Genomic DNA, 14,983 nt, shown 5'->3' on the forward strand with positions numbered 1-14,983 from the left:
GGAATGTTCCTTAGATTCCCATTTTGTTAAGAGTTTTTATTATGAATGGGTGCTAATATTTTTTCTCTATTTTTCAACCGCAATGCAAACTTCCACTTCCTAAGGGTAGAGTTATTTTGTACCTTAGCAAGTGTTGTATTCCTTCCTTCCTTCCTTCCTTCCTTCCTTCCTTCCTTCCTTCCTTCCTTCCTTCCTTCCTTCCTTCCTTCCTTCCTTCCTTCCTTCCTTCCTTCCTTCCTTCCTTTGCTCTTTCTTTCGCCCTTCCCTTCCCTTCCCTTCCCTTCCCTTCCCTTCCCTTCCCTTCCCTTCCCTTCCCTTCCCTTTTTTCTTTTTGTTTGTGGGCCAGGTAGCATATCCAGCAGGGCTCTGCACCCAAGAATCACTCTTGGAAGTGCTTAGATGACCATATGGGATACTAGGAACCAAACTTGGATCAGTCATATGTAGGGTAAGTTTCCAATCCATTGTATAATCTCTCTGGCACCTGATATTTTCTATATAAATTATAGCATAAGTAGATACATGAAAGCTAACTTTTGTCTTACATATGCAGGGACCAGAAAGATAGTACAGTGGACAGCCTTCCCCTGGAGGAGGCTCGAAATGCTGCCCTGGCACCAGCCTGCTTTAGGGTTTAGGTTCATATGACACCCTGATGATGAGGAAACAGCAATAACTTGCTCTAAGGGCAGGTTGACCTGCCTGATCACCTAATGGTGAGATGAAATCTGAAGATGCTCCTTCATCCTAGGATCTGTACAAAAATCAAGATGTCTAATTACAGAAGACTGACTATGACAACCACTACTGAGCAGAACGTTCCATGTAACCATAAAGAAAGACTATCCTATGCTTCTTTCTAGGATTTGTGCAAAAACCAAGATCTCTAATTACAGAAGTCTGATTTTTTTAAATTATCTTCACAACTTTATTCCTTCTTTAACTCCAATAATTCCAACTACAAAGAGTTGACATGAGTTAAATTCCTATAGATTATTTCTTGTCACAGAGCATCACTTAACTCCTAAACAAAAACTGCAAAATAAAAATACCCTACATTAAATAACTATTTGAATTTTATATTTTCCAATTTATTTGAGTCCAGAATATTGGGTAGCCAGAACCTATTTTAGCAGGTCATGGTGCAAGGTGGGTGTGAACCTCTGGACAAGACACTTGTTCTAACACAATGCATTCACATCATACTCACACTCAGAGAAGAAGTCTGATTTTGACAATTGCTACTGAGCAGAACTTTTTCTGGGACCATAAAGAAAGACCTTTGGGTTGGACAACCAACATGCCTGGATCCTGTAATTGGTCTTATGATAGTATGCTTCATGGGTGGAGACACCCTGTATTTCTTAGGCCAAGGAAATTTCCTTTCTAATTTCCCCAACATTTACTGCACCTATGCACCACACACACATACACACACAAAACTTGCCACATCTTCCCTTCCCTTATTTCTTCCTTTTTCTTTTTTTTTTTTTTTTTTGTTTTAGTTTTTGGGCCACACCAGTGTCACTCAGGGGTTACTCCTAGCTATGTGCTCAGATATGGCTCCTGTCTTGAAGGATCGACCATATGGGATGCTAGGGGATTGAACCGTGATCCTTCCTAGGTTAGCGTATGTGAGACAAATTCTCTACCACTTGCACCAACATTCCAGCCCCTATTTTTTTCTTCTTTTAATTTTATTTATATCTTCTAGATAGGGGCCCCCGCCTTTTTCATTGAACCTTAGAACTTGAATCATTTCTGCTTCATATTTCTATGTCTTCATACAAATTGAGAAAAAAAAATAAGTAGATGGGACCCAGGGGCCAAGTGGTCTCAGGAACATTGATTGGGGGGAAAAAAAAGGTCATATATAAATACTCAAGCCAAAATTAATGACAGTAGATTCATGAGACCCAAACTACAACAAGATAAAACACAAAGCACTAGTAGTCCAGGGGGCTAAGAATGGAGATATGGGATGCATGTGGGGAACTGTGGTGGAGGGAGGTCAACACTGTTGGTGGGAATGATCCTAATTCACTGTCACTATATGCCTGAAATACAACTGTAAAAGACTTGTAATTCACAATGGTCTCAATAAAAAATTTAAAATATATATTCTAGTGATTTCATTATTACTTTTTTTTACTATTACTATTACTTTTTTTAAAGTATCCACACTTACATTCATTGAAATGTGTGAAATTTTATATGAAATTATACTGGCATAAGTGTTTATCCATGGAAGAAAAACATATTATGAAGGAAGAACATATGTGAAAATAAAATATGTGGAAGAAAAGACTACACATAAATACAACTTCTGTTATTTTGCTTTCTCAAGTACCAAAGAAAGATTTCTTAGGTTGCCAAACTTTCCATTTGATCACTTCAGTTCAGTACATGTCATCCTCTGCAATATGTATTTGGTTTGTAGGATGTCTTTAGAAAACAGTAAAGATGTTTATTTGGGGGCCAAAGTGATAATACAGCAATTAGGCTCTTGCCTTGTAAGCAGCTGAACTAGGGTGAACCCCACCATCCTATATGGTCTCCTGAGCACCTCAGGAGTAATTCCTGAGTGTAGAACAGGAATAAGCCCTGTGTACCACTTGATGAGGCCTCAAAACAAAAACAAACAACAATAAAACCCAAAAACATTAAATAAAAGAATTAGATGTAAAGAACTTTTGCCAATTCTGGTTAGTTAAGATACTAAGACTATGGTAAGAATTGGGAGGCCTTATCTTTTCTTTTCTTTTGATTTTTTTAATACATATAATCCTTCACCAGTGCAACATTCCCATGACCAATATCCCAAGTGTCCTTCCTCTCCACCCCACACCAGCCTGTACTCTAGGCGGACTTTCTACTTCCCTCATTCAGTCACATTTTGTTTTGTTTTGTTTTGTTTTTTAGTTTTTGGGTCACACCCAGCAGCGCTCAGGGGTTACTCCTGGCTCTATGCTTAGAAATCACTCCTGGTGGGCTCAGGGAACCATATGGGATACCAGGATTCGAACTACTGACCCTCTGCATGAAAGGCAAACACCTTACCTCCATGCTATCTCTCCAGCCCCCAGTCACATTTTGTTATGATAGTTCTCAGTGTAATTATTTCTGTTACTGCACTAAACAATCCCTGTGGTGAGCTTCATGTCAGAAGCTGGACCCTCCAAACTCCTCTATTTTGTCTCTGAGAATCATTACACAAATGTTTTTTATTTTTCTCAAAACCCATAGATGAGTGAGACCATTCTATGTTTATCTCTCTCCCTCTGACTTATTTCACTCAGCATGATAGATTCCATATACATCCATGTATGGGAAAATTTCATGACTTCATCTCTTCTGATGGCTGCATAATATTCCATTGTGTATATATGCCATAGTTTCTTTAAACATTCATCTATTGAGGAGCATCTAGGCTGTTTCCAGAGTCTGCTATGAATATAGCCAATGAATATAGGTGTGAGAAAGGGATTTTTGTATTGTATTTTTGTGTTCCTAGGATATATCCCTAGGAGTGGTATAGCTGGATCGTATGGGAGCTCAACTTCCAGCTTTTGGAGAAATCTCCATATTGCTTTCCACAAAGGTTGGGCCAGATGGCATTCCCACCAGCAGTGAATAAGATTTCCTTTCTCTCCACATTCCCGCCAGCACTGCTTGTTCTCATTCTTTCTGATGTGTGCCAATCTCTGTGGCATGAGATGGTACCTCATAGTTGTTTTGATTTGCATCTCCCTGATGATTAGTGATGTGGAGCATTTTTTCATGTGCTTTTTAGCCATTTGTATTTCTTTTTTGTCAAAGTGTCTGTTCATTTCTTCTCCCCATTTTTTGATGGGGTTAGATGTTTTTTTCTTGTAAAGAAAATTCTTACCATAGGCTGTGTTCTTTACACTGACTGTATAGAAAGAGGAGGTATAATAAATGCACCCCATATACACCTCACCCAGGCCCTTTGTCTGGTCTGTATTGTGAATTGGGGGACAAAAAAAAAAGAGGACAAGGTGAAGTTACAGTGGGAAGACGATCACCCATAAATAGAATTCTCAGAAGAAATCCCCTTGCTAACACCTTAATTTTGAACTTTCAGCCAAAAAACATCAAGAAAAATAAAACAAAACACGTGCACAATTACTTTGCCCCTCAAGCCCCCAGCTAGTAGTACATTATAATATCTCTTATTACACAAAGCAATCTAAAGCCACAAAATTTATGTAACTCCTTTAACATTGAAGGCATAGTATTTGTTTACAGTTCCATGCACATGCATATTAATTTAAGTTAACCTCAAAAGTTAAGTGATAGACCTTGAGACTTCCTGATCTGAAGTTTAATACTATTATATTAGTCTGCTTTTGACTTTTCTTTTTTAATTTATTTATAGAAAGTATATCACATAGTTGACACAATTGATCATAATACATTTGTTTCAGGAAGAACAAAGGCAAAGTTATTATTTTCTTCTTCACTCTTTCTTTTTTTCTTAAGGATAAGAGTCAAAGGAGCACAGCAAAAACAGTGTTAGAGTGGCAATTGTTATTTGCATAGACCCAGTGAAATATGGGGGACATGGAAAGAAAAAAGCCTTGGCCTAAACACAAGGAGACCTTTCCTCTGAAGTTTTCTGGCATAGACCAACTCTAGGCTCCAAGCATACTAGGTTGTCCAACCCAAATCATTGTCTGTCGTGCCAATACACTTTTATTTTTCACACAGTCGCTGTTGTTGGTGTCAGGTTTCTGTAGTTAAAGATCCTAGAATCTGTACATATCTTACATCAAAGTCAGGATGATGTGGAGCATCCTCTAGTTTCACCTCACAATTAGAGGGCAATGTAGAGAGCCCTGTCCTGAAAGCAGGTCATTGTTGTTGTTAAGTTTAGGGAAGTCTCTTTTGAGTAGGTCGATGCCAGAGCAATGGTAGGGTCTTCCCTAGTAGAGGATTGCTTCTAGGTGATGTTATAGACAACCATGTTTGATTTGTAGATGGCATCCCTGGTTCAGAGGTGAATGGAGAATGCTCATTCTTCTGAAGCCTGAGCCAGGTCAATATGACAATGTTCAGGGTATAAAGTCCCATTTGTGTGTTCCTATCCCTATTTGTGTGTTCCTATCTCTATTAGATAAGAACTTGTTTGTATGTATATTATTTTCCCATTTTAATGTACCTATGCAAAAGAGGAGCAATGCCACATGACATTATTGGTGCATATGGGGGCTGCTAGAACAAGTCCAACAATCCCCGTGACTTGGTTCTAACATAAACTTTAAACTGAGGGACTCTTCTACCAGAATTCCTTATTGAACAGATCACAAAGAGAAGAACAAACAAAACAGTGGGGAAAATCTTCACTGTATAAGAGAATATTTAGTAAGAGTTATATCTGTTAAGGAAATACATATAAGGTACTCAAGGTAAAAAAGGTAAATGTGGGGTAATAATGGTGTGGGTGAGGGAGTGAAGGACTAGAAATGAGCTTGTAGGGCAGGGGGCAAGGGCAGAATACAAGATGGACGTTCTGCATATGCAAAACATACATTAATCATAGGGGAAAAAAGATGCTAAGACTATGAAGCAAAGAGATTTGAGAATAATTTTTTACTATAGATTATCCTTCTGAGACATCTTAACATTGTTTTATTTAAATTTAAGAAAACTTAAAAGAGCTAGAGAGGTGTAGTACACATGACACTTGACTTGCACACAGCCAGTCCGGATTCTATCCCCACATCTTCAAGTGGTTCCCCAATCCCTGTCAGGAGTGATCCCTGAGCATAAAGCTAGGAATATGTTCTGAGAACCACTGAATGTGGGTTCCCTTCCTCCCAAAAGATCTATTAATTCTGGAGTCAGTGGTTTTATTTGTCAAAGATAAAAAAAAAAATACATTGACATTTTAATTTTTAAAATAATATCTTTGTAATATATTGTATCTTCTGAATATATATTGTTAAAGAATTTTAATGTTTTTGTTATCTTAGATTTTTGCTTCAGTGTCTCGAAGACCTTGATGCTAATCTACGAAAATTAAACTCTCGTCTCTTTGTGATTCGTGGACAGCCAGCAGATGTGTTTCCGAGGCTTTTCAAGGTAATTTGAAAAACAATTGCATAATAAAATATTGTTATAGATGATACTATTTGGATATAAAAGGTATTCGGGTAATTAAGAAATAGAACTATTGTGTTTGTTTTGGACCATACCCATCAGTGCACAGGGCTTACTCCTGGCTCTATTCTCAAGCATCATTCCTGGCAGGGCTCCTCACAGACCATATGTGGTACCAATATCATACCCTTGTCTGCTGTGTGCAAGGCAAAAGCCCTACCATAGCTCTGTACTATTGCTTTGGCCCAAAAAATGGAAACTATTTTTAAATAAAATTTGCGAAATTCTTTTCTTTTCTTTTTTTTTTTTTTTTGTTTTTTTGTTTTTGGTTTTTGGGTCACACCCGGCCACGCTCAGGGGTTACTCCTGGCTCTATGCTCAGAAATTGCTACTGGCTCACTCTGGGGACCATATGGGATGCCAGAATTCAAACTACCGACCTTCTGCATGCAAAGCAAATGTCTTCCCTCCATGCTATCTCTCCGGCCCCAGTTCTTTTCTTTATTAAAGTTAAATAAGATCAAACTTCATAAAGTGTTCACAAAATATTTAGTTCCTTTCTCTGTCTTAAAATACTAGTGTCCCTTTTGTTTATTTCATACTTACTAGAAATATTCCTTGCTATAAAATAAGAATGTATATATGAATGAATGGATGATTGGATAGATAGACAGATACACATTTACTTATCCTTAAAATCCAAGATGGGAACACATTTTGTGTTCTGGCCATGCTTTAATATACACAACCATGTATTTTGGGGGTGGAGCTCACACTAGGTGACACTTAGGGGGTTACTCCTGGCTATGCACTCAGAAATCGCTCCTGGTTCAGGGGACCACATGGGACACCAGGGATCAAACCCAGGTCTGTCCTGGATCAACCACGTGCAAGGCAAATGCCCTACCACTGTGCTATCACTTTGGCCCCACAATCATGTATTTTTGAGGTTGTTTACAATTGCTTCTTCTGTCTTTTTAATGACTGTGATCTTCCATGGTGTAAATAGATTATAATTTTTTTAGCTTTTTTCCTGAGTTATTAATTTTTTAAACTTTACTAATACAAATAATGTTGTTAATGAATATTCTTTTGTTTGCTATTGAACCACACCTCGCTGTATTCAGGGGGTTCTTCCCACTTGATGCTTTAAGCACCATGTGGTGCCAGGAATCTAACGCTGGGTTGCACTCAGGCAAGACAAGTTCTCTACCACTTAGCCACATCCCTGGCTTTAGAGAACATTCTTGTCCTATTATTTTTCTTTGCTCACATGGGCCATTGGGATATGTAATTGGGATAATTACATTTTTGGGATAATTCTTAGAAGTAGATTTTTAGGTCAAATGATTTTAATAATTGACATACTGCTTAGTGATACTAAATTATAAGGGGGGCTTTTTGTTTGTTTTGTGATACCTAGAACAGAATCTAGGGCCTTTTTAAATGTATTAATTATGCATTTCTTTCCTGTAGAGTAGTTTATGAATAATCACTTGATATGCTTGTTTTAAAATTTTATTTTTATTCCAGTCTGTGTTATAACAAAAAAACATTTTTAATTATGTATACATTTTTTCCTTTTCTCTTGTTCTAGGAATGGAACATTAGTAAACTCTCAATTGAGTATGATTCTGAGCCCTTTGGAAAAGAACGAGATGCAGCTATTAAGAAACTGGCTACTGAAGCTGGAGTAGAAGTCATTGTGCGAATTTCACATACATTATATGACCTGGACAAGTATGTTTTCTTTATGTTTTTTTCTACTATGGTAAATTACACATAGTATTTCTCACCTTAAACAATTTTAAATGTTACCATGAATAACAGATATTAAGTACATAGCTGTGTAATGCTTTGGGGTTTTTTGTTTGTTTGTTTGTTTTGGGGCTACACCTGGCTCTGTGCTCAGAAATCACTCCTGGTAATTTCTCCTTGTGGGCTTAGGGGACCATATAGAATGCTGGGAATTGAACCTGGGTCAGATAGCTGCTTGCAAGGCAAAAAACCTACTGTACTATCGCTCCAGCCCCAGCCATGTAATTTTTAACCAATGTGGTTTATTTATCTTTTGGTTTGGAGACCACAACCAGCAGTACTGTGAATCTCTCAAGGAGGGGCACAGGGGACCCTATGTGTTGCTGAAGATTGAACTCAGGTCAGCTGTGTACAAGGCATGTACCCTACCCACTGTACTTTCAACTCTGGCCCATGTGATTTAAATATGATGGAAAAACATGCAACATAGAGTTGTAGGGAATTAAGTGATCAGATGTCAAACTCTTGGCATTTTATTTACCGCTAAGATATTTATTGTTTTTGATTTGGGGACCATACTCATTGGGGTTCAGATCTTACTTCTGGTTCTGTGCTCAGGGATCATGCTCAGGGTACTTGGGGAGCTGAACCATGTGTGATGCTGTGGATTGAACCAAGGCCAGGGTCTGTCACTGCAAGACAAGCACCTTACCCTCTGAACTCTATCTCTGGTCCTTGCTGTGATTTTTAATTTACCCAAGTGACAAATACAAAAATTATAGGCAGTTCTTAAGATAAAATTATTCAGGGGCCAGAGTGATCGCACAAAAAGTAGAGTGTTTGATTTGCAAGCAGCCAACCTGAGTTCATTCTTAGCATTTCATATGGTCCTCCAAGTCTACCAGGAGTGAATTATGAGTGCAGAGTCAGGAGTAATCCCTGATACCACTAAGTATAGCCCAAAAGAAAACAAAAATATTCAGAATATGGGGCCGACAAGATAGCATGGAGGCGCTTCTTGGCCTTTTGGTTAAGATCAAGTGAGATAGCATGGAGGTAGGGTGTTTGCCTTCCATGCAGGGGGATGGTGGTTCGAATCCCAGCATCCTATATGGTCCCCCACACCTGCCAGGAGCAATTTCTGAGTGTAGAGCCAGGAGTAACCCTTGAGCGATGCTGGGTGTGACCCCCCCAAAAAATATTCAAAATAGTTTCTGAACTATGTTTCTAAAACTAAGAGTAATATAGTTTTTTTGTGTGTGTGTGAGAATGGGTCATCCCTTAGAACTTACTTTGGGGTCACTTCTGTGCTTAGAGAATGAGATGTAGTGCTGGGGATCAAACTGAAGTTGACCATGTGCGAGGCAAGCACCTAAATTTCTTTACTATCTCTCTAGCTCAATTTTCCTTGATACTACTATTAACTCAGCTTACTATGATTTACCTGCTGTAGGCCTGCTAAACTCTTAACAGTACTAATTTCATTGTTTATATGATATATAACTACAAATTAGCTTAATATATTTTGTTTTATTGTTTTATTTCACAGCTGTACATTTTATCTATATGAATTTTTATTCCAAATACAACTTAGAGGGGCCGGTGAGGTGGCGCTAGAGGTAAGGTGTCTGCCTTGCAATTGCTAGCCAAGGAAGGACAGCGGTTTGATCCCCTGGCATCCCATATGGTCCCCCTAAGCCAGGGGCAGTTTCTGAGCGCTTAGCCAGGAGTAACCCCTGAGCATCAAACAGGTGTGGCCCGAAAAACCAAAAACAAAATAAATAAATAAATACAACTTATATACAATGTTACTTTGCATATCTGTGAAGAATGGTTTAATAGTTCTTAAGATATATATTTGAGCATTTTTTCATGTACCTGTTTTTCATTTAAACTTTTTAAAATGTTTTCATTGAGGGGCCAGAGTGATAGCGCAGTGGTAAGGCATTTGCCTTACATGCATGCAGCCAACACAGGACAGATCCCACTTCAAATCCTGGCATCCCATATGATCCCTTGATGCTGCTGGGAACGACTGGGTATGACCCAAAAACAAAAATTAAAATTTTTTATTGCTTTTTAATTATTTTATTACTAATACAGTTTTTATTGGTTTACTATATTGCTTAATTTTTTATGTTAAAGCATTGCACATGCTATTAAAATTCTGATGCCATCTCACTATCAAATTGACCACCTCCATGCTTTTCCCTCACCCTTTTTGCCATTTCTTTCTACTATATAAATGTGTATTTCTTGGGACCAAAGAGATAGTACAGGATTAAGGCATATGTCTTGCATGCAGTTGATTGTTGTTCAGTCTTTGGCACCACATGATACCCTAAACATCCCTGATGGGATCCAGGCATTGCTGTGGTAGCCTTAAAATCCTCAGCACTCCAAGTCCCAAGCAATACTGCATCCTAGGACTCTCAAATTGAATAGCTAGCCTGGTTGGCTGAGGATTCTTGGAAAGGACCCTTGGGCCTGTGAGCACCATGGTGGGAGGGCCTCAAATCACCCCCAAAAATTTTTTTTGACGAAGTCAATCAACTTTTATTAGAATATATTTCAAGAAATACTGATCACTAGTGTTGTGATGTCCACCATTGATTTTTTTTTTCCTGCCATTGATTTTATAGTGAAATTCAAATTTAGGAAATATTACAGTCTCTGATTTTGAAGATTTGTGATAGAGTGGTTGACTCCATGACAAAAAGCAGCTGCCTTAGTTTTGATTCTTACATGTTTTGAATACAAGCCTGGTAAATGTCTTGTCTGGAACTCCCAACATTGCCACACAGCATGTGAGCTCCAGGGCCTCATGGTCAGGTGTTGCAAGCACCACAATTGAAATATGCTCTCCAATACCACTATAATTTTACAAAAAAGAAAATTGTGAGGGGTTGTAGATGAACTCTAAGGGTTGAGCACATGCTTTATATGCTGATGGCCTAATTTTCATTCCCAGTACTGCATGGTTCCCCAAGCACTTCTAGGAATGAAGCCTGAGCATAGAGCCAGTAGTAGCTACTGAGCACCGCAAGGTGTGACCCAAATAGATCCCTCTTATCTCCTTAAAAATGTTTGAACACTCAGGCCAGGACCATGACATCTGGTGTGCAAGAGTGCTAGTCCACTATGAGCAATACAATAAGAATGTTCCCGGACACTACAACTAAATGTGCCTTGCAATCACTAACAAGCATTAAAGCCAGATGTGTGACATCTATTGAGCACCATAACCAATAATGTTTGTGATTCTATACCTCATTCACATAACTACAAGTGTAGCAACAACAAAAAAAAAAGGATAGGAGAGGGAAAGAGAGTAAGAATACCATAAGACCTTAAAAATCGAAAAGAATCCGTGGACCAGGACTTAGCGCAAAGGTCCAAATTCTTTTCCTTACATCTTCTGGTCCCCTGCGCATCACTGTGAATGACCCTTAGGGAAGACCATACCTTTATTCCCCTGAACTGTGCTAAGTACCAGCACCCCTTTGCACTGCCAGGTCTGGCTTGAAAATCAAAATAACAAATGTTTATGTTATTATTTTTGTTGTTAACTTATGCTTTGGGGACTAAACCCAGCTCTGTTCATGGCTTACTCCTGGCTCTGCACACTACTGACAGGCACTACAGACCATATGGGATGCCATGGATCGAACCTCAGTTATGCATATTAAAGGCAAGCACCCTACCCATTGTACTATCTCTCTGGCCCCTATTTTAAAATTTATTAAACATTAGTTTTAGTGTATTTTTCCTTATTAGTGCTAAAATCTATGACTTGGGTATATTTAAATTTTGTTTTAATTATTTTTATTAAGTTAATAAAACTAATTCTCAAAGTAATATAACAAACTAGTTAATATTATTTCACTTCTACAACTGTATTAAGAGCATTTGGTTAGGTATTTTTGAAACTCAACTATCAACAACTTTTTAATTGTATCTCATGGTGATTTAATAAAAGAAAAAGAATATCTTATTCAGGCAAGGATCATACTTGATAGTAAGCTAGAAGTCATATATTTTAATAATAATCATTCCATATCTAGTTTGCCAGTTTTTCTAGCTTTAGAGAGCTAGAAAGCAAGGAAGAGGAGGATAAACAAGATAAGAGCAATTGCTTCTAAGTAGGAATTTATAAAATGCATAAAATTGGTATATATTGACTTGAATATGAATAATTCATCATATTAAAATGTAACAGAAATAATTTTTCTAAGGTTTTTTTTTTTTTGCTTCTGTTATATAACTAGCAATGTTCTCAGTTGTATCTTGCAGTATCACTATGATCCACAGTTTTATTACAGTCCTTTATATACTCTTAAGTACGCTAAAGTAAAACTTAAAAACGGGCTGAAGATGGGCCGGAGAGATAGCATGGAGGTAGAACATTTGCCTTGCATGCAGAGGGATGATGGTTTGAGTTCCGGCATCTCATATGGTTCCCCGAGCCTGCCAGAAGCAATTTCTGAGTGTGGAGCCAGGAGTAACCCCTGAGCGCTGCCGGGTGTGACCCAAAAACAAAAACAGAAAAACATGGGCTGGAGAGATAGGGTACTTGCCTTGCACACGGCCAACCCAGGTTTGATCTCCAACATCCCATATAGTCTTCCGAGTACCACCAGGAGAATTTTCTAGTAGTTTCTGAGTGTAGAGCCAGGAATAAGCCTTGAGCACTGAGCATTGCCAGGTGTGGGCATCCCAAAACAAACAAATAAGACAAATAAAAGCTGAAGAGAGTAATTTTATGATAATTGCTTTCTGTATTTATACTTGACAAGAAGTTATGTATGGTATAATGTGTTATATTTAGATTAAGAAAGACTTCGTGGGGCCGGAGAGATAGCATGGAGGTAAGGTGTTTGCCTTACATGCAGAAGGACAGTGGTTCGAATCCCAGCATCCCATATGGTCCCCTGAGCCTGCCAGGAGCGATTTCTGAGTGTAGAGCCAGGAGTAATCCCTGAGCACTGCTGGGTGTGACCCAAAAAACTAAATAAATAAATAAATAAATAAATAAATAAATAAATAAATAAATAAATAAATAAATAAATAAAAGGAAAGCCTTCATTTGTTACTGTGTGACCTTAACTAATTATCTCTCTTAGTTGGTAGGTTTCAGTTTCAGGTCTATAAAATTTATGAGCATGAAATATGTGCACAAATGTGAATTAAAAATGTTGATATGTTTAGTAATGGTCATGTACACATAGAAAATAGCAATTGATATTGAAAAAAGGATATTTTTGTTTGTTTCGTTTTTTGTTTTGGGGCCAAACCTGGTGACACTCAGGGATTACTCCTGGCTATGTGCTCAGGAATCACTCCTGACTTGGGTGACCATATGTGACATCAGGGGATTGAACTGCCATCTGTCCTAGGTTAGCACATGCAAGCAAATGCCCTGCTGCTTGCACCACCACTCCGGCCCCATCTTCCTTCCTTCCTTCCTTCCTTCCTTCCTTCCTTCCTTCCTTCCTTCCTTCCTTCCTTCCTTCCTTCCTTCCTTCCTTCCTTCCTTCCTTCCTTTCCTCCCTCCCTGCCTCCATCCCTCCCTCCCTCCCTCCCTCCCTCCCTCCCTTCCTTCCTTCCTCCCTCTCTCCCTCCCTCCCTTCCTCCCCTCCTTCCTTCCTTCCTTCCTTCCTTCCTTCCTTCCTTCCTTCCTTCCTTCCTTCCTTCCTTCCTTCCTTCCTTTCCTTTCCTTTTCTTTTTTCTTTTCTTTCTTTTAGTGGCCACACCTGGCAACTCTCAGGGGTTACTCCTGGCTCTGTGCTCAGAAATTGCTTCTGACAGGCTCAGGGGAATGGGATGCCAGGATTCGAACCTGGTTCTGTCCTGGGTCAGCCGCATGCAAGGCAAATGCCCTACTGCTGTGCTACCTCTATGGCCCCCAGGAATATAGAGTTTTAATTACTGAAACTTGTTGCCTTTTTTTTTTTTTTAAGTTTTGGGTAACATCCAGTGGTGCTCAGGACTTATTCCTGGCTCTGTGCTCAGAGACCACTCCTGGTGGCCTTGGGGGATCAAACTTAGGTTGGCTGTATGAAGGCAAGCATGCCACCTGCTATATTATTACTCCAGCCCCTAAACTTGCCACTTCTTGATAGGATATTGTCCTGTCTTGCTTTTATTGCCATTTAGAAGTTATTAGAGTTGGAATCAACATGTTCTATGTTTTCATATATATTACTCTGCTGTTACTACCTTTAGCCACACTTTTTTTTTTTTGGTTTTGGTTTTGATTTTTGGGCCACACCCGGTGACACTCAGGGGTTACTCCTGGCTAGGCGCTCAGAAATAGCTCCTGGCTTGGGGGACTATATGGGACGCCAGGGATCGAACCGCAGTCTGTCCTAAGTTAGCCATGTGCAAAATAAATGCCCTACCACTTGTGCCACCACTCTAGCTCCATTTAGCCACACTTAACTCATAGATGCTTTAATAACCTAGTCTTACAGCTTTGATACTTGCATACTGATTTTTTTTTTTTTTTGGTTTGTGGTTCATACCTGGCAGTGTTTGGGAGCTCTTTTTGTCATGTTCAGGAGAACATATGGGGTGCCAGTGATTGAACCTGGGTCATCCACATGCAAGGCAAGCACCCTATATGCTATCTTATCACTAGCTCCAATATTGTTATTTTTTGACATGCAGCATATATTTAGAAAATGAGGATAATTATTTTCAAATTTATTTACATTTTTAACATAATTTCTAGTCAAATAACTAGCCAATGTTCTCCTAGAATGTTTATTTTGAGAAAGGAAGATATTAGTGTTTGGGATCCCAGTCTGTGTCACTATTCCTAACTTGATGCTCAGGGCTCACTCCTGGAAGTTTTGGGGAACCATGCTTTTCTGAGAGTTACAAGCAAAGTATGCGTTCCATTGAGCAGCCTCTCTGGTTGGTGTCTCTTCTAGAATCTTTTTTTTTAAGGGGGATAGGAAGAGGTTTAGGCCTACTGTTGCTCAAAGACTGTTTAGATGCCACTCTGGACAGTATTTGTGGGGTCATGTGTTGCCAGGGATTGAACCAGGGTTGACTTCATATAAGGTTTTTTGGGGTTTTTTTTTGTTTTGTTTTGTTT

General features: G+C 38.9%; 1 protein-coding gene and 1 pseudogene across 1 annotated transcript in view; both read left to right on the forward strand.

Annotated features, from left to right (window-relative positions):
• The window catches only part of CRY1 (cryptochrome circadian regulator 1), a 76,580-nt gene that overhangs the window by 42,399 nt on the left and 19,198 nt on the right, over nt 1-14,983 (forward strand). The window contains exons 2-3 of the mRNA XM_049783115.1: nt 5,997-6,105; nt 7,721-7,863. Coding sequence (XP_049639072.1) covers nt 5,997-6,105; nt 7,721-7,863 — 252 coding nt within the window. The remainder of the gene's footprint in view (nt 1-5,996; nt 6,106-7,720; nt 7,864-14,983) is intronic.
• Nucleotides 3,880-4,004, forward strand: LOC126023219 (uncharacterized; annotated as a pseudogene).

The sequence above is a fragment of the Suncus etruscus genome, chromosome 11, assembly GCF_024139225.1.
Source record: "Suncus etruscus isolate mSunEtr1 chromosome 11, mSunEtr1.pri.cur, whole genome shotgun sequence".
In the NCBI taxonomy this organism is placed as follows: Eukaryota; Metazoa; Chordata; class Mammalia; order Eulipotyphla; family Soricidae; genus Suncus; species Suncus etruscus.